A 27,812-nucleotide genomic window follows, 5' to 3' on the forward strand; every position below is an offset into this window, starting at 1 on the left:
GCTAAGTGTTTCACAACGTAATGACGAGAGATTCATTTAATCGTTCATGATAATGGAGTAGGCTTGAGTTTATATAGGCATTCAGGTATACCACAACACAACCAGCTACTGCAGTGTATGGCATTGCTCATTATAGTATAGTGCTCAGCAGTACACGCACAGTGTCGAGGACAATTTAAATGCAACCTGCCAGTATGACAACAGACTCGATGAAGGGAGTAAGTATTCATTGGATTTGTAATGTTAGCGATATCATTGATAAGGTAAGTGTAATGTCAAAGACAAGTAGACTGATTATAATTATTAAACGAAACCTTAAGAAAAGTCAAAGCATTAATATATATCAATATTTTATGTTAATGGGTTAAAAAAAAAAAGTAGTCAAGCAGGATGTGCAAAAAATTTCAGTAATGTGAAAATTGAAATGTATCACAGCTTTATCTAATATTGTATATCTTTATTGACTCAATAATAGTGTGTTGCAGTTTTAATTATAATATAATATCTGTTTTCTATACTCAAATGTACTCCAGTCCTGATGACAATTTATCTTTGTATTGTCTCTATTCTACTGTACTCCAGTCCTTATAATAATTTATCTGTGTATTGTCTCTATTCTACTGTACTCCAGTGCTGTTGATAATTTATCTACGTATTGTCCCCATTCTTCTGTAATCCAGTCGTTATAATAATAAATCTGTGTATTGTCTCTATTCTACTGTACTCCAGTCCTTCTAATAATATATCTGTGTATTGTCCCCATTCTACTGTACTCCAGTCCTTATAATAATTTATCTGTGCATTGTCTCTATTCTACTGTACTCCAGTGCTGATGATAATTTATCTACGTATTGTCCCCATTCTTCTGTAATCCAGTCGTTATAATAATAAATCTGTGTATTGTCTCTATTCTACTGTACTCCAGTGCTGTTGATAATTTATCTACGTATTGTCCCCATTCTTCTGTAATCCAGTCGTTATAATAATAAATCTTTGTATTGACTCTATTCTACTGTACTCCGGTCCTTCTAATAATATATCTGTGTATTGTCCCCATTATACTGTACTCAAGCCCTTATAATAATATATCTGTGTATTGTCCCCATTCTACTGTACTACAGTCTTGATGATAATTTATCTTTGTAATGTTAGCTCTATTCTACTGTACTCCAGTCCTTATAATAATATATTCAAATGTACTCCAGTCCTGATGACAATTTATCTTTGTATTGTCTCTATTCTTCTGTACTCCAGTCCTTATAATAATTTATCTGTGTATTGTCTCTATTCTACTGTACTCCAGTGCTGATGATAATTTATCTACGTATTGTTCCCATTCTTCTGTAATCCAGTCGTTATAATAATAAATCTGTGTATTGTCTCTATTCTACTGTACTCCAGTCCTTCAAATAATTTATCTTTGTATTGTCCCCATTCTACTGTACCCAAGTTCTGATGATAATTTATCTTTGCATTGTCTCTATTCTACTGTACTCCTGTCCTGATGATAATTTATCTTTGTATTGTCCCCATTCTACAGTACTCCAGTCCTGATGATAATTTATCTTTGTATTGTCTCTATTCTACTGTACTCCAGTCCTTATAATAATATATCTGTGTATTGTCCCCATTCTACTGTACTCCAGTCCTTATAATAATATATCTGTGTATTGTCCCCATTCTACTGTACTCCAGTCCTTATAATAATATATCTGTGTATTGTCCCCATTCTACTGTACTCCAGTCCTTATAATAATATATCTGTGTATTGTCCCCATTCTACTGTACTCCAGTCCTTATAATAATATATCTGTGTATTGTCCCCATTCTACTGTACTCCAGTCCTTATAATAATATATCTGTGTATTGTCCCCATTCTACTGTACTCCAGTCCTTATAATAATATATCTGTGTATTGTCCCCATTCTACTGTACTCCAGTCCTTATAATAATATATCTGTGTATTGTCCCCATTCTACTGTACTCCAGTCCTTATAATAATATATCTGTGTATTGTCCCCATTCTACTGTACTCCAGTCCTTATAATAATATATCTGTGTATTGTCCCCATTCTACTGTACTCCAGTCCTTATAATAATATATCTGTGTATTGTCCCCATTCTACTGTACTCCAGTCCTTATAATAATATATCTGTGTATTGTCCCCATTCTACTGTACTCCAGTCCTTATAATAATATATCTGTGTATTGTCCCCATTCTACTGTACTCCAGTCCTTATAATAATATATCTGTGTATTGTCCCCATTCTACTGTACTCCAGTCCTTATAATAATATATCTGTGTATTGTCCCCATTCTACTGTACTCCAGTCCTTATAATAATATATCTGTGTATTGTCCCCATTCTACTGTACTCCAGTCCTTATAATAATATATCTGTGTATTGTCCCCATTCTACTGTACTCCAGTCCTTATAATAATATATCTGTGTATTGTCCCCATTCTACTGTACTCCAGTCCTTATAATAATATATCTGTGTATTGTCCCCATTCTACTGTACTCCAGTCCTTATAATAATATATCTGTGTATTGTCCCCATTCTACTGTACTCCAGTCCTTATAATAATATATCTGTGTATTGTCCCCATTCTACTGTACTCCAGTCCTTATAATAATATATCTGTGTATTGTCCCCATTCTACTGTACTCCAGTCCTTATAATAATATATCTGTGTATTGTCCCCATTCTACTGTACTCCAGTCCTTATAATAATATATCTGTGTATTGTCCCCATTCTACTGTACTCCAGTCCTTATAATAATATATCTGTGTATTGTCCCCATTCTACTGTACTCCAGTCCTTATAATAATATATCTGTGTATTGTCCCCATTCTACTGTACTCCAGTCCTTATAATAATATATCTGTGTATTGTCCCCATTCTGCTGTACTCCAGTCCTTATAATAATATATCTGTGTATTGTCCCCATTCTACTGTACTCCAGTCCTTATAATAATATATCTGTGTATTGTCCCCATTCTACTGTACTCCAGTCCTTATAATAATATATCTGTGTATTGTCCCCATTCTACTGTACTCCAGTCCTTATAATAATATATCTGTGTATTGTCCCCATTCTACTGTACTCCAGTCCTTATAATAATATATCTGTGTATTGTCCCCATTCTACTGTACTCCAGTCCTTATAATAATATATCTGTGTATTGTCCCCATTCTACTGTACTCCAGTCCTTATAATAATATATCTGTGTATTGTCCCCATTCTACTGTACTCCAGTCCTTATAATAATATATCTGTGTATTGTCCCCATTCTACTGTACTCCAGTCCTTATAATAATATATCTGTGTATTGTCCCCATTCTACTGTACTCCAGTCCTTATAATAATATATCTGTGTATTGTCCCCATTCTACTGTACTCCAGTCCTTATAATAATATATCTGTGTATTGTCCCCATTCTACTGTACTCCAGTCCTTATAATAATATATCTGTGTATTGTCCCCATTCTACTGTACTCCAGTCCTTATAATAATATATCTGTGTATTGTCCCCATTCTACTGTACTCCAGTCCTTATAATAATATATCTGTGTATTGTCCCCATTCTACTGTACTCCAGTCCTTATAATAATATATCTGTGTATTGTCCCCATTCTACTGTACTCCAGTCCTTATAATAATATATCTGTGTATTGTCCCCATTCTACTGTACTCCAGTCCTTATAATAATATATCTGTGTATTGTCCCCATTCTACTGTACTCCAGTCCTTATAATAATATATCTGTGTATTGTCCCCATTCTACTGTACTCCAGTCCTTATAATAATATATCTGTGTATTGTCCCCATTCTACTGTACTCCAGTCCTTATAATAATATATCTGTGTATTGTCCCCATTCTACTGTACTCCAGTCCTTATAATAATATATCTGTGTATTGTCCCCATTCTACTGTACTCCAGTCCTTATAATAATATATCTGTGTATTGTCCCCATTCTACTGTACTCCAGTCCTTATAATAATATATCTGTGTATTGTCCCCATTCTACTGTACTCCAGTCCTTATAATAATATATCTGTGTATTGTCCCCATTCTACTGTACTCCAGTCCTTATAATAATATATCTGTGTATTGTCCCCATTCTACTGTACTCCAGTCCTTATAATAATATATCTGTGTATTGTCCCCATTCTACTGTACTCCAGTCCTTATAATAATATATCTGTGTATTGTCCCCATTCTACTGTACTCCAGTCCTTATAATAATATATCTGTGTATTGTCCCCATTCTACTGTACTCCAGTCCTTATAATAATATATCTGTGTATTGTCCCCATTCTACTGTACTCCAGTCCTTATAATAATATATCTGTGTATTGTCCCCATTCTGCTGTACTCCAGTCCTTATAATAATATATCTGTGTATTGTCCCCATTCTACTGTACTCCAGTCCTTATAATAATATATCTGTGTATTGTCCCCATTCTACTGTACTCCAGTCCTTATAATAATATATCTGTGTATTGTCCCCATTCTACTGTACTCCAGTCCTTATAATAATATATCTGTGTATTGTCCCCATTCTACTGTACTCCAGTCCTTATAATAATATATCTGTGTATTGTCCCCATTCTACTGTACTCCAGTCCTTATAATAATATATCTGTGTATTGTCCCCATTCTACTGTACTCCAGTCCTTATAATAATATATCTGTGTATTGTCCCCATTCTACTGTACTCCAGTCCTTATAATAATATATCTGTGTATTGTCCCCATTCTACTGTACTCCAGTCCTTATAATAATATATCTGTGTATTGTCCCCATTCTACTGTACTCCAGTCCTTATAATAATATATCTGTGTATTGTCCCCATTCTACTGTACTCCAGTCCTTATAATAATATATCTGTGTATTGTCCCCATTCTACTGTACTCCAGTCCTTATAATAATATATCTGTGTATTGTCCCCATTCTACTGTACTCCAGTCCTTATAATAATATATCTGTGTATTGTCCCCATTCTACTGTACTCCAGTCCTTATAATAATATATCTGTGTATTGTCCCCATTCTACTGTACTCCAGTCCTTATAATAATATATCTGTGTATTGTCCCCATTCTACTGTACTCCAGTCCTTATAATAATATATCTGTGTATTGTCCCCATTCTACTGTACTCCAGTCCTTATAATAATATATCTGTGTATTGTCCCCATTCTACTGTACTCCAGTCCTTATAATAATATATCTGTGTATTGTCCCCATTCTACTGTACTCCAGTCCTTATAATAATATATCTGTGTATTGTCCCCATTCTACTGTACTCCAGTCCTTATAATAATATATCTGTGTATTGTCCCCATTCTACTGTACTCCAGTCCTTATAATAATATATCTGTGTATTGTCCCCATTCTACTGTACTCCAGTCCTTATAATAATATATCTGTGTATTGTCCCCATTCTACTGTACTCCAGTCCTTATAATAATATATCTGTGTATTGTCCCCATTCTACTGTACTCCAGTCCTTATAATAATATATCTGTGTATTGTCCCCATTCTACTGTACTCCAGTCCTTATAATAATATATCTGTGTATTGTCCCCATTCTACTGTACTCCAGTCCTTATAATAATATATCTGTGTATTGTCCCCATTCTACTGTACTCCAGTCCTTATAATAATATATCTGTGTATTGTCCCCATTCTACTGTACTCCAGTCCTTATAATAATATATCTGTGTATTGTCCCCATTCTACTGTACTCCAGTCCTTATAATAATATATCTGTGTATTGTCCCCATTCTACTGTACTCCAGTCCTTATAATAATATATCTGTGTATTGTCCCCATTCTACTGTACTCCAGTCCTTATAATAATATATCTGTGTATTGTCCCCATTCTACTGTACTCCAGTCCTTATAATAATATATCTGTGTATTGTCCCCATTCTACTGTACTCCAGTCCTTATAATAATATATCTGTGTATTGTCCCCATTCTACTGTACTCCAGTCCTTATAATAATATATCTGTGTATTGTCCCCATTCTACTGTACTCCAGTCCTTATAATAATATATCTGTGTATTGTCCCCATTCTACTGTACTCCAGTCCTTATAATAATATATCTGTGTATTGTCCCCATTCTACTGTACTCCAGTCCTTATAATAATATATCTGTGTATTGTCCCCATTCTACTGTACTCCAGTCCTTATAATAATATATCTGTGTATTGTCCCCATTCTACTGTACTCCAGTCCTTATAATAATATATCTGTGTATTGTCCCCATTCTACTGTACTCCAGTCCTTATAATAATATATCTGTGTATTGTCCCCATTCTACTGTACTCCAGTCCTTATAATAATATATCTGTGTATTGTCTCCATTCTGCTGTACTCCAGTCCTTATAATAATATATCTGTGTATTGTCCCCATTCTGCTGTACTCCAGTCCTGATAATAATATATCTGTGTATTGTCCCCATTCTACTCTACTCCAGTCCTTATAATATTTTATCTGTGTATTGTCCCCATTCTACTCTACTCCAGTCCTGATGATAATTATCTTTGTATTGTCTCTATTCTACTGTACTCCAGGCCTTATAATAATATATCTGTGTAATGTCTCTATTCTACTGTACTCCAGTTCTTATAATAATATATCTGTGTATTGTCCACAATCTACTGTACTCCAGTCCTTATAATAATATATCTGTGTATTGTCTCTATTCTGCTGTACTCCAGTCCTTATAATAATATATCTGTGTAATGTCTCTATTCTACTGTACTCCAGTCCTTATAATAATATATCTGTGTATTGTCCACAATCTACTGTACTCCAGTCCTTATAATAATATATCTGTGTATTGTCTCTATTCTGCTGTACTCCAGTCCTTATAATAATATATCTGTGTAATGTCTCTATTCTACTGTACTCCAGTCCTTATAATAATATATCTGTGTATTGTCCACAATCTACTGTACTCCAGTCCTTATAATAATATATCTGTGTATTGTCTTTATTCTGCTGTACTCCAGTCCTTATAATAATATATCTGTGTAATGTCTCTATTCTACTGTACTCCAGTCCTTATAATAATATATCTGTGTAATGTCTCTATTCTACTGTACTCCAGTCCTTATAATAATTTATCTGTGTATTGTCCACAATCTACTGTACTCCAGTCCTTATAATAATATATCTGTGTTTTGTCCCCATTCTGCTGTACTCCAGTCCCTATAATAATATATCTGTGTATTGTCCACAATCTACTGGACTCCAGTCCTTATAATAATATATCTGTGTATTGTCCCCATTCTACTGTACTCCAGTCCTTATAATAATATATCGGTGTATTGTCCACAATCTACTGTACTCCAGTTCTTATAATAATATATCTTTGTATTGTCCGCAATCTATTGTACTCCAGTCCTTATAATATTATATCTGTGTATTGTCCCCATTCTACTCTACTCCAGTCCTGATGATAATTATCTTTGTATTGTCTCTATTCTACTGTACTCCAGTCCTTATAATAATATATCTGTGTATTGTCCCCATTCTACTCTACTCCAGTCCTTATAATAATATATCTTTGTATTGTCCCCATTCGACTGTACTCCAGTCCTTATAAGAATTTATCTGTGTATTGTCCCTATTCTACTGTACTCCAGTCGTTATAATAATATATCTGTGTATTGTCCCTATTCTACTCTACTCCAGTCCTGATGATATTTATCTTTGTATTGTCTCTATTCTACTGTACTCCAGTTGTTATAATAATTTATCTGTGTATTGTCCACAATCTACTGTACTCCAGTCCTTATAATAATATATATGTGTATTGTCCCCATTCTGCAGTACTCCAGTCCTTATAATAATATATCTGTGTAATGTCCCCATTCAGCTGTACTCCAGTCCTTATAATAATAGAAATGTGTATTGTCCCCATTGTACTCTACTCCAGTCCTGATGATAATTATCTTTGTATTGTCTCTATTCTACTGTACTCCAGTCCTTATAATAACATATCTGTGTATTGTCTTTATTCTGCTGTACTTCAGTCCTTATAATAATATATCTATGTAATGTCTCTATTCTACTGTACTCCAGTCCTTATAATAATATATCTTTGCATTGTCCACAATCTACTGTACTCCAGTCCGTATACTAATATATCTGTGTAATGTCTCTATTCTACTGTACTCCAGTCGTTATAATAATATATCTGTGTATTGTCCCCATTCTACTGTACTCCAGTCCTGATTATAATTTTTCTTTTTATTGTCCCAATTCTACTGTACTCCAGTCCTTGTAATACTATATCGGTGTATTGTCCACAATCTTCTGTATTCCAGTCCTGATGATAATTTGTCTGTGTATTGTCTCTATTCTACTGTACTCCAGTCCTGATGATAATATATCTGTGTATATTCCCCATTCTACTGTACTCCAGTCCTGATGATAATTTTTCTTTTTATTGTCCCAATTCTACTGTACTTCAGTTCTTATAATAATATATCTGTGTATTTTCTCTATTCTACTGTACTCCAGTCCTGATGATAATATATACTGTGATCTACGTTATTTCTAATAATTAAATATCTCTCAAGTGTCATAAGTTATTACCATGAATTAATTCCGTGAAATACAGGCGCGTTTCAAGATTATAGTAAGAAATAAAAACTAGTTTCAATGCACTTGCTATAAATTAGAGCCATTGTATATAAAGAAAGGAAATAACAGCAGCTGATGAATTACACCGGACCAGTTGCCGTTAACACAAAGCGTACGCAAAACGCAAATCGCAAGACAATGTATCCTGAATTACTCGCTTGCTCTTTTTTATATTTTGTACACGACAGATATAATTATATCAAAATAGTAATCAATAAATATCAAATGAGAACAAGTAAAAGTAATAGAAATTAGAATCATATGCATTCATTTATGATGCTCCTGTAAACAAACAAAATAAGGTCAACAAAGCCGTGAATCGAGTTTAACATCGATGAACCCTAGGCATCGTATATTCAAAGGAAAGGTTTACGTGATGATCCTTGTGAAAGTACAAGTACAAGTACAAGTACAAGTACAAAGTACAAGTACAAGTACAAGTACAAAGTACAAGTACAAGTACAAAGTACAAGTACAAGTACAAGTACAAGTCCAAGACCAGGTGTACCGGAAAGGTAGGCGTGTTCTGCTTCCTCTATGCCACCCGCCTTGTTAATGAGAACTCGGTAATAACAAGGGACGGACAAGACACACGTATGAGCATAATCGATAACATCAACCTTCTAATCACACTAAGAAGTGAAATAGATCCAAAAGATCAGTAATTATCTCATCACATAGCCAATCTTAACCCATTTCTGATAATAAAAGTTTCATAATTTGCCAGTGAATGATGACGTCAGCTCTGAAACTCTCTTCAGCGTAAATCAAACCTTTTTTTGCAGAAATATTTCTAATTGATGTAAAAGCATCTACTTTGTGTATCATGTTTGTAAACATTTAACCATGAACTTCCGACAGATTTTCCCAAAGTTTTGCACACATAACTCTGTAACGGTTCTAATACATTTTTACTTACTCAGGAAATGGACTCAAATACAAGCGATGATGTACTAGGTCCACTATCTGGTACAACCTACCTGTGTATAGGTATTTACCAAACACTAATGGGTAAGTGTATATGGTCTATTGTCTGTAGAACCTACCTGTGTATTGGTTATAACCAATCAATAATTTGTAGGTTTATTGAGTCTATTGTCTGTACAACCTACCTGTGTATAAGTATTTACCAAACACTAATGGGTATGTTTACATAGTCTATTGTCTGTAGAACCTACCTGTGTATTGGTTATAACCAAACAATAATTTGTAGGTATATTGAGTCTATTGTCTGTAGAAACTACCTGTGTATTAATAACCAAACAATAATGTGCAGCTATATTGAGTCTATTGTCTGTAGAAACTACCTGTGTATTGGTTATAACCAAACAATAATTTGTGGGTATATTGAGTCTATTGTCTGTACAACCTACCTGTGTATTAATAACCAAACAATAATTTGTAGGTATATTGGGTCTATTGTCTGTAAAACCTACCTGTGTATTGGTTATTACCAAATTATGATTTGTAGGTATATTGGGTCTATTGTCTGTAGAACCTACCTGTGTATTGGTTATAACCAAACAATAATGTGTAGGTATATTGCGTCTATTGTCTGTAGAAACTACCTGTGTATTGGTTATTACCAAACACTAATGGGTACGTTTATATGGTCTATTGTCTGTAGAACCTAGCTGTGTATTGGTTATAACCAAACAATAATTTGTAGGTATATTGAGTCTATTATCTGTAGAAACTACCTGTGTATTGGTTATTACCAAACACTAATGGGTACGTTTATATGGGCTATTGTCTGTAGAACCTACCTGTGTATTGGTTATAACCAAACAATATTTTGTAGGAATATTGAGTCTATTGTCTGTAGAAACTACCTGTGTATTGGTTATAACCAAACAATATTTTGTACGTATATTGAGTCTATTGTCTGTAGAAACTACCTGTGCATTAATAACCAAACAATAATGTGCAGCTATATTGAGTCTATTGTCTGTAGAAACTACCTGTGTATTAATAACCAAACAATAATGTGCAGCTATATTGAGTCTATTGTCTGTAGAAACTACCTCTGTATTGGTTAAAACCAAACAATAATTTGTAGGTTTATTGGGTATATTGTCTGTAAAACCTACCTGTGTATTGGTTATTACCAAATTATGATTTGTAGGTATATTGGGTATATTGTCTGTACAATCTACCTGTGTATTAATAAACAACCAATAGTGTGCAGCTATATTGAGTCTATTGTCTATAGAAACTTCCTGTGTATTGGTTATAACCAAACAATAATTTGTAGGTATATTGAGTCTATTGTCTGTAGAAACTACCTGTGTATTAATAACCAAACAATAATGTGCAGCTATATTGAGTCTATAGTCTGTAGAAACTACCTCTATATTGGTTATAACCAAACATTAATTTGTAGGTATATTGAGTCTATTGTCTGTAGAAACTACCTGTGTATTAATAACCAAACAATAATGTGCAGCTATATTGAGTCTATTGTCTGTAGAAACTACCTCTATATTGGTTATAACCAAACATTAATTTGTAGGTATATTGAGTCTATTGTCTGTACAACCTACCTGTGTATAGGTATTTACCAAACACTAATGGGTACGTTTATATGGTCTATTGTCTGTAGAACCTACCTGTGTATTGGTATTTACCAAACACTAATGGGTAAGTTTATATGGTCTATTGTCTGTAGAACCTACCTGTGTATTGGTTATAACCAAACAATAATGGGTACGTTTATATGGTCTATTAACTGTAGAACCTACCTGTGTATTGGTATTTACCAAACACTAATGGGTAAGTTTATATGGTCTATTGTCTGTAGAACCTACCTGTGTATTGGTTATAACAAATCAATAATGGGTACGTTTATATGGTCTTTTGTCTGTAGAACCTACCTGTGTATTGGTATTTACCAAACACTAATGGGTACGTTTATAATTATGGTCTATTGTCTGTAGAACCTACCTGTGTATTGGTATTTACCAAACACTAATGGATAAGTTTATATGGTCTATTGTCTGTAGAACCTACCTGTGTATTGGTTATAACCAATCAATAATGGGTACGTTTATATCGTCTATTGTCTGTAGAACCTACCTGTGTATTGGTATTTACCAAACACTAATGGATAAGTTTATATGGTCTATTGTCTGTAGAACCTACCTGTTTATTGGTTATAACCAAACAATAATTTGTAGGTATATTGAGTCTATTGTCTATACAACCTACCTGTGTATAGGTATTTACAAAACACTAATGGGTATGTTTATATGGTCTATTGTCTGTAGAACCTACCTGTGTATTGGTTATAACCAAACAATAATGTGCAGCTATATTGAGTCTATTGTCTGTAGACACTACCTCTGTATTGGTTAAAACCAAACAATAATTTGTAGGTATATTGGGTCTATTGTCTGTAGAAACTACCTGTGTATTGGTTATTACCAAATAATGATTTGTAGGTATATTGGGTATATTTATAAACCCATTGAAATTGTATAGAAATTTCGGCTGTGTTTGGCCTACCCTACCGTCCGTGCAGACACGTTGCGGCGTTCCCTTGTGTAGCGTGACTGTTTTAGCTTTATTTTTTATTTGCGTGCGTGTTAATTGTCATATTCACTCACGTATACGAATTTGTAAACTGTATATTGCCTTTCAGCAATTAATAAAGTTTATGTTTTAGTTGTTTGGGTTTCGTTTTTGGGAACTACGATGGCCCATACTGGTCAACGGCGCAGCATTAAGGATGAGTGTTCTCTTTTCTATAGTGTGTTAGACCCCCATTCCTCGTGTCCACAATGCCGTTCTTGTTTGGAGGAGGTCCCATGCGATGATTGCATGTTGAGTCCTCCCACGGACAGATCGTTGTTTGTTCTTATACGCCCTTACTCGGCTCGGAAGACCAAGTCTTCTGACAAGGGTAAGGGCAAGCGTAAGGCTTCTGCCGGGCTGTCCAAGGACTTGTCCTCCTGTAGACTATGTACTGCTCCGACCGGCTGCGTTTCGGCGTTGCTGGTAGGTGAGCAGGGGGTGGTCCCTTCATCCAAGCTTCAGTCTGGTTCTCGGGAGGGGCAGCCCGGCTCTGGGTTGGCACCCATGACGCCGAATTGGTGTCCCGGTTGTTTCTGGTTCTCAGGATGGTCTTTGCCCGGGTCCATCAGAGATAAGTCTCAATTTTGCTCTTTTGGCCGAGCCTGCGTCTCTGCAGGCGGTCCAGACTTCCCGTTTGGACGCCTCGGAGCCCATATATTGTGAGGGTTCGGGTATGGCAGTGAATGACGTTCTTGATATGTCGCCTGTGTGCTCTGAGGTCGATGATCTCCGGTCAGAAGCCCCTTCTGCGGATGGTGCTGCTTCTGATGGCGAGTCCCTGTCGTCTGACGAGGCCGAGGATGATGTGGTAGCTGAGGCTTCCCACCTTATATCGGGCATTTTCATTTCATTTCATTTCAAATCAATTTTATTGCATTTAAAACACAATTGGATTAGGCACAGAAATTGCCTATCAAAGCCCTTTCCTCACATTTCGGGCATGCGTGCGCTACCTGTGGATGTAGCCCTTATCCTTGGCGAGAAGGACTGTCCACCTCCTTCAGCGTCATCGGTCTCGGAGTCAACCACTTTGCTAAGCTCTGTGCTACCTCCTAAACCTGCTTTGCGCAGTGACAGGACCATGCCTGAGCGCAAAATAGTGTTGTCTGCTTTGGCGACCGCTCAGGGCCGTGTGGTAGAGAAGAATGCTTGTTCTACTCGCGCTCCTGGGTTTCCCGGGCTGCAACGCGGGGTGGCTGATTTATCAGAGGTCAAGCCCTCTGATTTTGCCATCCACGACGGGCAGCTTGCTCCTCATCCGTCTAGGCTGGAATCGAGGGACTTGTCTTCGTGGCCCGGGAAGCTGGTCGACCAGGTGGTGTTCTATGCCAATGAACACCACAAGGTGGAGAGGATTTGTTCACATTGTCCTTGTAAAGGCTTTCCGATCTGGCTAAAGATCGGTTGTCTGACGAGGAAAGACAGGGCTTGCAGGACAGACTTACGTCTGGCCTTAACTCTGCATTACGGATGGTGGCGGCACTTCAGCGCTCCTTATTGTCCACTCGCCAGTTCTCCGTTCTTGGGTACATACAGGTGAGCGAACCTTATCGGTCTCTCCTTTTGACGGCCCCCTTCAATGGTCCTACTCTGTTTAGCGGGGTTTTCCCTGCTGTGCAGAAAGAATTGAAGGAGGCCTCGGGCGTTCTCTTTAAGAAGCGGAGCACTAGTGGTCCTAGTTCTTCACAGGGTTCCTCTTTTCAAGGGAAAGTCGAGTTCCTGACTTGCTTCTTCCCTGCGCTCCACTTCCAACTGACGCTAGTCGGGCAGATTCATTTCTGCCCGGTCCCGGGTCGGGCAAGCCCGTTCCCAGTTCAGACGTTTGGGCAGGATTAGACGTTCCCTTTTCCAAATTCTTGTAGTCACATTTGTTAAAATTCCAAAATCAGTGGTTCTTAATCTGACTTTGATTGAAGAAATTGTTGATGGGAGGACAGATCGATGCCACAGTACAGCATATTTAGCCTACAGGTCTGTCCTTTTGACCAGGTAAGAAAAATCAGGATACCAATTTGCCCAATTGCTCTTTTTACATGTATTTACCTCAAATCCAAGATGTTGTTTGCTCTGTATGGAGAGCAGAGTGTTACTTTGAAGGTAATTAGTTGTCAAGGGTTCCTTGTTGGTAGTCACCTCAAAATAATACAAGAGTGCATAATGAGTACTTAAGCATCCAAAACTCGAACTGATTCTGCATATTAAATGTATTTACCTCAAATCCAAGGCGTTGCTCGCTCTGTATGGAGAGCGGAGATATATAGTTCCTTTGAAGGTAATTAGTTGTCAAGGGTTCCTTGTTTGTAGTCACCTCAAAATAATGCAAGAGGGCATAATGAGTACTTAAGCACCCACAACACGAGCTGGTTCCGCATATTAAATGTTTGTAGATTTTTACAAAACGTTAAATAACGATTTGAATATTATTCACTGTATTTCATGTTCTAATTGTATTTTTTAGTGAAATGATATTTCTTTAAAAAAATAATAATAGAAATATGTCAGATTGACATGAAAGTCACCCCATCATTCTGTATGATCATTTTCCGATAAATCATTGACCAAGCTACAACGGATATATTTCCACCTATCAATCAAAATAGTACACAATTACCAGGTGTAAGTACATGCTGTTCATGTAGCCATGGAAACACAGGGAATTAATAGGAAAGCATGTCGCATGTAGCGTTGACCGACACCTCGAATACGGGGAGATCTGCGCGCTGACACGGTCAACTGGCATGGGCAGAACAGGTAATTGTAATATAACGATGTTGTTTTCACAACAATAAGTTTCAGAAAAGATTCAATCCTATATACGGATAAATCTTCTACTATTTTTTGTTATACAATACACTTTTCCAAGATCGTCTGCAAATCCGACTGAATCGGTTATCGATATCGGCAGAATGTGTACTGTACGCTTAAAGGCAGTCACACCGACGAGGACCGCCAACAGCCGAATTCGCAAGACATGAAGAACACCAAGCAATTGTGATATCAGCAATTCTCATTCGAAAAGAAAAGATCGGAATGTATATGGCTGTTTTGAACCCGTTGATATTTAATTTTCAAACTCAAACTTTTATCATTATCGGTTCAATTTGCATGGATGTCATTTGTAAATTCCTGCCGGTTAATGGTATCACGCAACTTCGACTCTTTGCGGTACACAAACTTGCTAACTTCGCCACTTTACCCCTGTCGTTTTGACACATTCCTACGGACAAAATTGAAGAGTTCAGCAAGATTTTACCCAAGAACGACATTTAAACCACAGAGTAATAAATCCGATGCAATTCTTCGCTATGTTTCCCGATACGTGGTATTTATCAATTCACAACGTAACGTCCTGAAAAGTTGAGCCTACTTTACTCGAGTTTATTTATCCGATTCTATAGTATTATATGACTTAAACTTGCAACTTTTTGTAATTGTTAAATTGGCAATGCAATCAGGGATTATTCAACGAAATTTAGCAGTTGTATTGCTGTTAGCAAAAACATTTCCGAAAATCCTCGAAAAAATTACGAGAAATAGTCGCGACCAAGGACTGGTTTTGGATTGTTCTTGAGTATCGTGTACACCCCTTTCTTGACACTTCATTTTTCCTTTAAAAAGGGCGCACTATACGCAAATATTAACGGTAGTCGTTGGTCAGACATAAAATATCTAAATCAGTCAATAGCAATTTATAATACGACAGTTTACCCCTTCGGGAACCTCAAAGGTGCCTGATTCATACTCGGAACATCTTTAGGTTATATGTAATTCCCGTGGGGAATTTGGAACGCCTTTAGATTGTATGCCATTCCTGTTTATCCAAGAGCTTGTAATTAGCGCCTGGTATATTCCGACAGAAGCAAGATACACAGCAGCCCTCCTAACAGAGGTCAAAATCTGGGACTGAAACCAAAATTAATAGTCCCCACTGGGGTTCCCCCAGGGGTGACTAAAAAGATTGTGAACAATACAACTAACCGCTGTGAAATGTGCGTCAGAATAGTAGCAGGCTGACACATATATACATGAAATTTTCCAAACTATGTGAATGAAATATAAACAAACATATGCAAAAGATATTATTGCTTAATTATCACTCAAAACTGAACCAGAATTAGATTGAGAAATATATTGGCTACTCATTGCATCTGTATTAACTTTTGATACAGTCAAATCTACACACATGCCTTAATAAATTTTATTGATTGCAGAAAATCATCATTATTAATTGTAATATTTAACTGTGCTTGAAATATCATACCAGCATATATTTGAACATTTCGCAGACCCCATACACAGAAAAAAGGGTGATTAAATGCTTTATCTAGAAGTTAACAATAACAAAATATTGCATATTACAAATATGTGTCTTGAAAAAGGAAACATTAAGCTGTTTTAGGTAGGAATAAATTATATGTATATTTTCAAATGAATTTTAACAATACATGTCATTGTACAATACCAGAGAGCTATTTATATTGCAGGTTAGATCTGTAGTGGAACTGGACTGGGTCGATCGTTGGCGACCAGGTAGCTAAACTGATAGAACGCCCGTTTTGAGTTCGGGGGGTCCTGGGTTCGAACCCCAGTCTGGTCCTTGCATTTCTCTTTCTCCTGTTCCGAAAATGGGGATGCTTGCAAACTCTTGTTTCAAGCACTGGGTGAATGTTAATAGTTGTGTCATCATGGGCGAAGACTTAGAAAAACCGACCGAGGAATATTACTATGTAGTGGAACTGGACTGAACATTGAACATTTTTGATGGAAAACTTATTACCGTACCCGAAAAAACCCTAAGTATGTGTTATCCACAGGCATAGTGTATTAATTCTTCATCTTCTTCATCTATCAACCTTCCTCCGTCAATATTGACGATTACGGAATTTTTGAGTTTTGTTTTTGTGCTGTAGTGCGTTGTTATGTACAGTGTTGTTGTTTTTTGTGGATTTTTTTTTTGCTATAGGATTAAAACAGGTTAAAAGCAGTGAGTGTTAGTAATGTTGCAATATATGTTCGATTATGGGATATAAAAGACATATATATTCGTCTCTGGTTATATGTGGTGCATGTCCTGAATTCTGCTAGTGTTTCTGATTGTATTATTGTTTTGGGTAGGAGGTTCTACTGTATTATGGTGTATGGAAAGAATGAGTGTCTGTATGTGTCTTTGGATATGTAGATATGCCTGTAACTAAGGTCGTGTCCTTGACGTGTTCTGGTGTCTGCCGGGATGAGATTGTTAGCGTGTATTGTTACTTGTTGGTGTATTATTTTGTAGAGAAGAATAATGTGTGTTCTTGTTCTGCGTGTGTGTAGTGTTGGCCATTGCAAGTTGTGTATCATATCTGTGACTGAGCTAATATTAAGGTATTTGTTTAGGACGTATCGTGCTGCTCTTCGTTGTACTTTTTCTAATTGATTTATGTTATTTGTGTAATGAGGGTCCCAAACTGAAGAGCAGTATTCAAGCGTTGTTCTTAAAATGGCCTTGTATGCATGTTCCTTTATGTGTGGTGAATTTATTTTTAGGTTGCGTTTCAGAAAGCCTAGTGATTTATTTGCATTTGATGTGATGTCGTTAATGTGTTTGTCCCATTTAAAGTTGTTTTGAAGTATGATGCCTATATAGATATTTGTTTGAAGTTACAGATTCTAGTATGTGGTCATGGAGTGTGTATTGGTGTTTAATTTGTGTGCGTTTTGGTGATATAGTGAGTACGGTGCATTTGTCTGGGTGGAATTTAATGAGCCTTCCTCTTCCCATTTACTAGCTGAATCTAAAGCTGTTTGTAGTTTTGTCGTGTCGTCTTTGTTGTTGATTGTTTTGTATATTATGCTGTCGTCTGCAAAAGGTCTTAGTGTACTGTGTGATATGTATTTGGGGAAGTCGTTGATGTATATGAGGAAGAGGACTGGTCCCAAACGGGTTCCTTGGGGCACTCCAGATGTTACTTGGAATTTGTCGGAGTGTTTGTTCTCCAGTAATACTGTTTGGGTGCGTTGTGATTGGAAGTCTGTTATCCATGTAAGTATGGTTCCGGTGATGCCGTAATATTTTAGTTTGTACCGTAAGTCCATTATTATAATGTCTGTTTGTTGTTATTGTGGTTCTGTGCAAGGTCTTGTATGAATGTAATGAGTTGTGTTTCGCAAGATCTTGATGTGTGCAAGCCATGTTGTAGGTCGTGCAGTATTTTGTTGTCTTCTTAGTGTTTCATGGTTGCACTTGTGATGATGTGTTCTATGAGTTTGCATGCGATGCATGTGAGTGATATTGGTCCGTAATTTATTTGGTTGTGTTTGTCTCCTTTTTCGTATATGGGGTTTACGTTGGCGTATTTCCAGGCACTGGGTAAAGGACCTGTATTGAGTGATGTTTGGAATATTCTACGAGATTCGATGTATTGTAGACATGCATTGCGGGTTTGTTTTTGCACTTCAGCGTTAACTGTTTTGTATATATGGATAAGTTTGTGGTTTGTCCTTGACTTATGCTGGAGGCGTTAAGACTTGTTTGAGAGGCGGCGAAGTGAGTTGTTCATCCAGGGTAGTCTTTGTTTGTATGAATGGGAATGGGTTTTTTCTCGTAGATGTATGGAGTGTTGTTTTGAAGCTTACCCAAAGGTCTTCTGCGTTTTCATGTTCTAGGTCCTGAAAGTTGTTATTTAGATTAATCAGGTATTTTCTGATGTTGTCCCAGTTTGCTTTGTTATATAGGTTAATGCTCTTAGGTGATTTGCGTGTTTTTTGTAGTCTAATGTCTGATTCTGTTTATATGATGTCATGATCTGCCTTGCCTATAGGTGGGACTATTTCTTGTTTATTGATGATGGATGTTCGATTTGTGAGTGTTAGGTCAAGGATGTGTTCTCCTCTTGTGGGTTTGTCTATGGTTTGGGTGAGGGAGTTGTCGTCGATGATGTCTTGTAGGCGTTGATGTAGTGATGTGTCTGGTTTGCCTGGTGCTGTGGTGTTGTTTGACCAATTTATGTGTTGGAGGTTGAAGTCTCCGCTAATAAATGTAATTGCGTTGTTCTGTTTTCCTATTCTGTTCAGGGATGTTTCGAGTTCTGTGAGTGAATGTCCTTTGTCTGATGGTGGTCTGTAGTATGCACATGCTATGAAGTTGTGTGAATTTGACATTTTGATGTTGGCCCAAATGGATTCGTTATCTGTTTCTAATTCTGGGAGTTGTTGTGAGATGTATTTGTTTATGATAGCGAGTAGTGCTCCACCTTGGCTTTGTCCTTTTGCGTTTGGTGTGCGGTCTTTTCTATATACTGTGTACTGTGTTATTGGAAAGTATTCGTATGATGAAGTTGTGCTATTTAGCCATGTCAATGTGCCAATGATGATGTCTGTTTTGACTGTGTAGAGTATTTCGTCTAGGTCTGGTTTTTGTTTGATATGGATTGGAAGATAATTGTTGATCTGAAAGAAATCCCTGATGTGTATTCAACAGAAACAATCTCAATTGCTTGCGTACTGTGCACTGTTAAATTTACTGTTTTTGTTTAATTTCCATCAAACAAATGACCTCTGTCGTAACTGAACTTATGAAACTTTCCTTTAGCCATGACATCAGATGTGCCACAGACGACGCCGACGGCAACGTTTTGCTAAGTTCTGAGGTACTGGCAGCAAAACAAAAATCTGTTATAACACAACACATAACTCAAATGTCTCAATAAATAGATAATTTATTGATTCAAAACCACCGTGTTTATCACCCGACAGCTGCTACATTCCGTCATTAGAGTCGTCGTTCAAAATGTCTCACCTGGGCGACGCCATTTTGTTGTTTATTGGAGTGACTAATCAACAAACCGTGATAATCCGGATAAAAACGGAGCAGTATATACTATTTAGAAGAATTTCGGACCATTGCAAAAATGGCCGCCGCAAATTTGATAAGCAGACTCCAGGTCATCTGAGCGTTTGTACTGAGTGATAAAACAAAAATGGAATAAGCATGTTCATGATAATGACTTTTTTTAAATGGACGCCGCGAAGGATTTGACGAACAGACGTCCGGACCAAATATGGATTTCCTCTAAAATTAAAAAGTTCACATAGGACTCATGTGGATTTTTAACTATTACAGTTGTTCTACATCAAAAACAGTTGGAATTTTGAAGATATCTCGTTTGTTATTTTTTTTTTATTAATGTTATATATATGATGTTTTATCAAAACAATGTGACGGTTGCCATATTAGTTTTATGAGTGTCTCGGACATGCATTTCAAACTTCATTGATTTATACCTTTCCTTTCTGCATTTTTCAATACGATCATGACTGTGCTATATGAAATTGCAGAAAAAGGAATTTTGGAGCACTTTATTTTGCTTCCAGATTCACAATTGATTCACTTTTTATTGAGAAAGTGTTTATGTCATTCCGTCCTTTTAAGGATTTGCTCGGTTCCTGTCCTAACTTCTCACTATGGTTTACATCTATTTGATTTCTATCGTATTTACCGACTTGCTGTCTATATGCTTTGTTAACGTTGTCAAACATAGTTATGGTCTTTGTGTCAATTTCAGGCCTGTCATCTATACTTTGTAATGGATTTGTGATCATAGTACTGCTGAAAGGTAAACCAAAATATAACGTGATGCACAACATCCTCCTGCTAAACATGGCTATCACTGACCTTCTGATCTCAGTCATCGCTTACCCTTTGTCCGCCTCCTCCAGTCTTAACGGCAGGTAACTACCTTTTACCATCTGATATACACGTAATGCTATGCTTAAACCTTGCTGCCGCTGCCTGACATAATGCTGAGAAGCACGCTATGTCTCTCTAGCTATATTTCCGTAAGGATTTTGATACCGAACTTGAAACGTCCAGGTATTTACAGCCTGGTTAGCTTTAACCACAAATTTTCAAAATGCGGTTCGTTGGATGTAAATAGAAATTAACAAATATAATTGTTTCTGTTTACTTAAAATTTCGCTCCTCCTCGATCCCTCTTCAAATGACTTATTCAAATGGTTATCTTTTACAATATTTGTTTACTGCAATTATTTTTGATTGTTATACGTCACAATAAGTTGCTATAAAGCTATAACAATGCTTTGGACGATTGAGACCATTTCATGACGTACAAATGTCAACAGAAAATACGTTTTACTTTTTATGAACACTTTGGTATTGTCGTGTGGGTTTTTTTAGCAAAAAAAACCATGCATTACTGTAAAAACCTGGATGATTTGTGACGTACATTTCTATACAATTAAAAAAACTGGATGATTTGTGACGTACATTTCTATACAATTAAAACAAAGTTTGAAACACTCTCGTACACTGTCTGATTATAGATTTGACCTAACACTAAACATCTGTTGTGTCTTTTCAGCTGGGTTTACTCTGATGAAACCTGTGTTTTCTACGGATTCTGGGTATTCTGCCTCGCTATGGGGAACATGAACACACTTGCAGTCATCGCCATTTGCCGTTACATTGTTGCTGTCAGACCAGAATACAGTCAGACGAATTCTTTAATTTACAGTTTATTTTCGTATGAGGCAATTCATTTTAATTAACGCCTTTTGTTACTATTTGACAGCTTTTTAACAGTAGTCATGGTTATTGTATCATCTTGGAAGCTTTTTAAATGCACTTTTTTCGAGTCAAACTGTATAATATCTATCAATGGTAACTGCAATTTGAAATCACTATATTCTTAAGGATCTGTAGTTGTCTGGTATACGAAGGTTTCATGATATTTATGCTTACCTCTTACATGAATTTATGGAAATACGTTACAATTCATTAAAACATCTGCAAGTTGTCTTTTCAAATGGTAGAACATACTCGTAATGGTAATTGTAGTATTACAGATTCACTTTCTCTATAATTTGATACCTACAGTTCCACCCATAATATTAGAAAGTCTTAAAATAAACACCCACCAGAGTTCTTTAAGTCAATTTATTTCAGATTTACAAAATTCATAATCCTGATCTGAGATATAAACAAAGATCTAATATGATTAGTCCTTTCTGAATTACTAGAGTTATCTTTTCCTATAATGTGGAAATTGCCAAAGCTCGTTTTGTATTAATTCACAGCAAGGGTCTCAACGAATCTGTACGGTATTTTTGTTGGAGTAACTTTGAGCTGTAAAACACGGCAAGTTTCCAAGAAAATTAAATAAGATATCTATTGAAGTCTATTACCCAGAAATATTTTAATAAGTATTACAATAATTTTGTTTATATGCCTTAATTAAAAAATTGTGAAGCTTCTTTCAAATAGATTTGTTTGCTTTGATCAAAAAGAGGAAAGCAGACTACACTGAGAAAAAAAATAAAAACAGCATTTTATAATGAAACAGGGTGTGAAGTTGCAGTTATTTGATATTAAGGATAACTCCATTTTGACACTCTATTTAATATAGTTTAGATAATTTGCTGTATCTACGTCGCTACGCTATTACTGATACTTTAATGTATAAAGCAGTCATATATGTATACACTTAGTTTTAGTAAAAACCTGTAAAATATCTTAGTATTATAAAACATAATATCTAAAACTACATAGTATCAAAGCTATCATCCTCGACACTCCAGGGGGTAACACTCTCTTTCGCTCTCTGCACTCCTGAAATATGTCATAGTAATCGAAGGCTCAATGTGCACCACCTTGTTGATGATCGAGAAGACTAGTTTGATCCTTTGGTGTGTATCGTAAGGATCCCTCGGTCGGGTAACGGTACAATTGACTATCTTTTGAAGTCGGGTGTCGCTCCTCTTCAATTTTCAAAGGACAGGTATCAGCCTAGCGATTGGTCAAGGGACCATTCAAATAGCTAGCTGCGTGCCTTCAAATTTGCTATGACATATTGAAGAGGTACATACATCGAGTATGTATAGCTTTAATAATGTACTCAGATAAATAGATTGTAATGCAAATAAAAAAAATAAAAAATACAAATAACTAGTTTATCATTGTATCTCTTTCTGTTATTGCGTTTGTATCTTTTATGTTTCAGATTATCTTTTAACGAAGAAAAATGCAAAATACTTCTTGTTGGTGATATGGACGTATGCAATATTATGGACTGGCCCACCTTTAGTAGGTTGGAGCACGTATACTTTCGAGGCATACCGAACGTCATGCACCATCAATTGGGGAGGCCGATCTCTCTCGGACAAGACCTACAACGTTACTATTACATTCACGTGTTATTTGTGTCACCTCATCATATGTTGTTTCTGTTATTATCACGTGCTAAAAAAGTATGTTACGGCAAATAATTCAAACATTGGGATAACTTTACGATCTTCCAGTGTCAAGCAACAGAATACCGAGGAATCTTTCAACGTGGAGGCTGTAGTTTCGTACCACAAAGTAACCACGTCACGAAAAGTCACCACGGTATTTGGCTATACTAACTATTAAATACAGAATTATTCCGGTATGATTATGTTTTATTAGCCCTTTAGCATATTTGGAATGAGAAAGTACACAAAACAAGAATTCGTGAAAGAAAACAAATAGAAAAGGAAAAACAAAATAGAAACGAAACACAGGCAGCCATTTTTAAGTTACCAAATATAAGTACTCCAGAAAAGAAATCAATTTGGGTTTTTTTTGTTTATTTTTTGTGTCGTGTTTTATTTATTTATTTATCCTTTTTTTGTAACGGATGGCTGTTTTTTTCATCATGACTATTATAAGTCATTTTTATTGCTTGTGTGGTTTTATCATGACTATCATAAATCATTTTTATTGCTTTTGTGGGTTGTTTTTGTTTTCGTTTTATAATAATTTCATTAAAGGAAATATTATAAATTATTTTTGAATTGATTTTAAGTCAAGTTTCCCCTTAGATCCAATGATATGATCAATCGATTTTCAGACCTATTTTATCCCTTGTACTTCAGATCTTGTGACCATAGTCTTATCCTTCCTCTGTTTCTTCCCCGTAGATGTGCATCGCCATGTTATTTTCCTATCTGTTCGCCTGGACACCGTACACGGTCCTAAGCATATGGGTTATGTTTGTCGGAGACGTGGAGCCGTGGGTGCACGTCATACCGACAATGATGGCTAAAACCTCAACCTTATCAAACTCAATCGTATATGGTATACTGAGCAGCAAATTCAGGGAATCAGCCAAAGCCATGTTCAAACGAAACCGGAACCGCGTAGCGCCTGCAAGCATAACAACCCACAGAAACCAAACTGACTCGGTCGCCACTTCTAGTCGAAGTCAGATCCATCCAACAGCAGTGACGGATCACCCCAGACCATGGGACAAGTGAGTAGTTAATACGACGACAAATTATCTTCAAATTTGACACAGTATATCAGTTTAACATGGCGTCTTTCCACAGTGATGGAAATTGAAGATATGAAAAGCAAATAGTTGACTTTGTGATTTCAATAATTGAAACACTCAAAGCGATTTAATCAATAGCTAAGATTATAAGTCAGTAAAAATTATTATTTTATATATATCTTTTTACTGATAACACCCATCAGATTGATAGAATAACGATTATCGTTTTCTCAGTCGCTATTGATGTTTCGTATTTAACACCGTTTTCAAGTTTTGTCCTTGATTTGCCGATTTTGTTGCATTTCTATGTATTCAGTAGGTATGGCATTATGACGTCTGAATGCATTTTTTTTGTAGACCAAATGCGTGTAACGCCCGTGCATTGCATATTGCATGGGAGGATTCACATTTCCATTATATAGGTCCTATTGGCCCCTAGATAAATTGTATTATAGTTTAATAGTGCATCACATGATAAGAATGGTAATGTAAAACAAACATACCACAGCATCAACACACCATGATAAAATCGGAAAGCAATACGAAAAGTTATTTAACTAACAAATTAACATCAAAACATCAAAACAAAACAAAAGAAATCTTAAACTCCAAAAAACAAGCTGATGCATAGTGATACCTGTCTATAACGTTCTTGCACCCAATGTCACATGTAACGCAGGTAATGAAAAGCGCGTTGGTAACTACTATTGAAGAAATAATTACCAAGTCTTTGTTTAAGCATGCACTGAAATTTCATAATTGGTAATCAGATTGTCATGACTACCCTTGAAATATCTTCATATAAAAGCCTTCCCAATAGAAAGCATTTTCTATGTAATATTTTCGTCAATAGGTTCCATTTACTTAAAAACATCTCGATACAACAAAATCATTGCACAGCATATAGAACTCGACCTTTTGTTTGGTTTTTAAGTCACTTTAAAGTATTCTTTTCTCAGTTTGATACTCTGTCTTTTTCAATTTCAAGATCATTGTAAAATTGAAATTGTCATTGAATAACTCCCGAGTTCGACCTTGGACGACTTTTTCAATAATATCATAAAATAGTGACAGTAGCAGTATTTTATTTTGACGTGATGATTTCATTACAATAAATTGCCGATATTAATCAAGGGGTTCTTAGTGATGAAAAATGTGTCTTTTCTTATAGGCACCCAAAAGGACGATGTCATACCTACAACGTTCATCTTATCAAAAATGACGTATACATTGGGAAGAATTCAGTCACCCTTCCTCATGAAGAACAGCCATTTTGACCTTACTCTGGATTAATTGATCTGTCATCTCTTTGAGAACGTATCATAGTTCTACTTGAGAGAACAACTTAGCTTATATAACATTAGGAATGTATCTCCCTTTCTACTTGAGAAATAAAGAGTTATTTTGGGAATTAAGGTGTTAAGGCCTAACGTTTGGAAGATGTTTCCATTCCAGATGCAAAAACAATTAAATTAACCTGACATTGAAAAGGTGTTGCCGTTAAACAATATTTTAGGGAAAGAATAAAATGTAATTAAAGTTAATGCCAAGCATTGAGAATGTGTTGTGACTCTTAACGAAAAACAATAATAGTTAATACATGACAATGGGATGGTGTTTTCATTCTACACGGAAAATAAATGATGTTACCTAATGTTGAGATGGTGTTTTCGTTCATCAGAAGAACATTAATGTGACTAAATATTAGGTTGTTGCTTTCGTTATTCAGGAAAAACGATCAATGTGACCTAGCATTGGGATGGTGTTTTCGTTCTTCAGGAAAAACAATCAATGTGACCTAGCATTGGGATGGTGTTTTCATTCTTCAGGAAAAACGATTAATGTGACCTAATATAACATTAAGTTGTCGTTTTCGTTCTTCAGGATAAACGATTAATGTGACCTAATATTAGGTTGTTGTTTTCGTTCTTCAGGAAAAACAATCAATGTGACCTAGCATTGGGATGGGGGTTTTATTTTTCAGGAAAAACGATCAATGTGACCTAACATTAGGTTGTTGTTTTCGTTCTTCAGGAAAAACAATCAATGTGATCTAGCATTGGGATGGTGTTTTCATTTTTCAGGAAAAACGATCAATGTGACCTAGCATTGGGATTGTATTTTCATTCTTTAGGAAAAACGATCAATGGGACCTAGCATTGGGATTGTATTTTCATTCTTCAGGAAAAACGGTCAATGTGACCTAGCATTGGGATTGTATTTTCATTCTTCAGGAAAAACGATGAATATGACCTAACATTAGGTTGTTGTTTTCGTTCTTCAGGAAAAACAATGAATGTGACCTAGCATTGGGATGGTGTTTTCATTCTTCAGGAAAAACGATTAGTGTGACCTATTATAACATTAAGTTGTTGTTTTCATTCTTCGGGAAAAACGATTAATGTGACCTATTATAACATTAAGTTGTTGTTTTCATTCTCCAGGAAAAATGATTAATGTGACCTATTATAACATTAAGTTGTTGTTTTCGTTCTTCAGGATAAACGATTAATGTGACCTAATATTAGGTTGCTGTTTTCGTTCTTCAGAAAAAACGATCAATGTGACGTAACATTAGGTTGTTGTTTTCATTCTTCAGGAAAAAACGATTAATGTGACCTATTATAACATTAAATTGTTGTTTTCGTTCTTCAGAAAAAACAATCAATGTGACCCAGCATTGGGATGGTGTTTTCATTCCTCAGGAAAAACGATGAATGTGACCTATTATAACATTAAGTTGTTGTTTTCATTCTTCATGAAAAAACAATCAATGTGACCTAGCATTGGGATGGTGTTTTCATTCTTCAGGAAAAACGATCAATGTGACCTAGCATTGGGATGGTGTTTTCATTCTTCGGGAAAAACGATTAATGTGACCTATTATAACATTAAGTTGTTGTTTTCATTCTCCAGGAAAAATTATTAATGTGACCTATTATAACATTAAGTTGTTGTTTTCGTTCTTCATGAAAAAACAATCAATGTGACCTAGCATTGGGATGGTGTTTTAATTCTTCAGGAAAAACGATCAATGTGACCTAGCATTGGGATGGTGTTTTCATTCTTCAGGAAAAACGATGAATGTGACCTAACATTAGGTTGTTGTTTTCATTCTTCAGGAAAAACGATTATTGTGACCTATCATTTTATTAAGTTGTTGTTTTCGTTCTTCAGGATAAACGATTAATGTGACCTGATATTAGGTTGTTGTTTTCGTTCTTCAGAAAAAACAATCAATGTGACCTTACATTAGGTTGTTGTTTTCATTT

General features: G+C 35.9%; 1 protein-coding gene across 1 annotated transcript; it reads left to right on the forward strand.

Moving 5' to 3' along the window:
* LOC110456876 (pinopsin-like) lies at positions 1-26,517 on the forward strand. The gene is made up of 7 exons (XM_021507902.1): positions 1-218; positions 9,598-9,685; positions 20,794-20,959; positions 21,610-21,737; positions 23,248-23,633; positions 24,188-24,519; positions 25,712-26,517. Exons 1-7 carry the CDS (start codon positions 180-182, stop codon positions 25,815-25,817), a joined length of 1,245 nt encoding a protein of 414 aa, XP_021363577.1. The 5' UTR covers positions 1-179; the 3' UTR covers positions 25,818-26,517.
* The last annotated feature ends 1,295 nt before the right edge of the window (positions 26,518-27,812 follow it).

This window comes from Mizuhopecten yessoensis, unplaced genomic scaffold, assembly GCF_002113885.1.
Source record: "Mizuhopecten yessoensis strain PY_sf001 unplaced genomic scaffold, ASM211388v2 scaffold8937, whole genome shotgun sequence".
In the NCBI taxonomy this organism is placed as follows: Eukaryota; Metazoa; Mollusca; class Bivalvia; order Pectinida; family Pectinidae; genus Mizuhopecten; species Mizuhopecten yessoensis.

Bases quoted from the DNA above. Each gene is read 5' to 3' on its own strand.
- LOC110456876 (XM_021507902.1), top strand. From the start codon at position 180: ATGCAACCTGCCAGTATGACAACAGACTCGATGAAGGGA. The intron at 219-9,597 runs GTAAGTATTCAT...TTACTTACTCAG, and splicing joins CAACAGACTCGATGAAGGGA to GAAATGGACTCAAATACAAG. The intron at 9,686-20,793 runs GTAAGTGTATAT...TGTCAATTTCAG, and splicing joins TATTTACCAAACACTAATGG to GCCTGTCATCTATACTTTGT.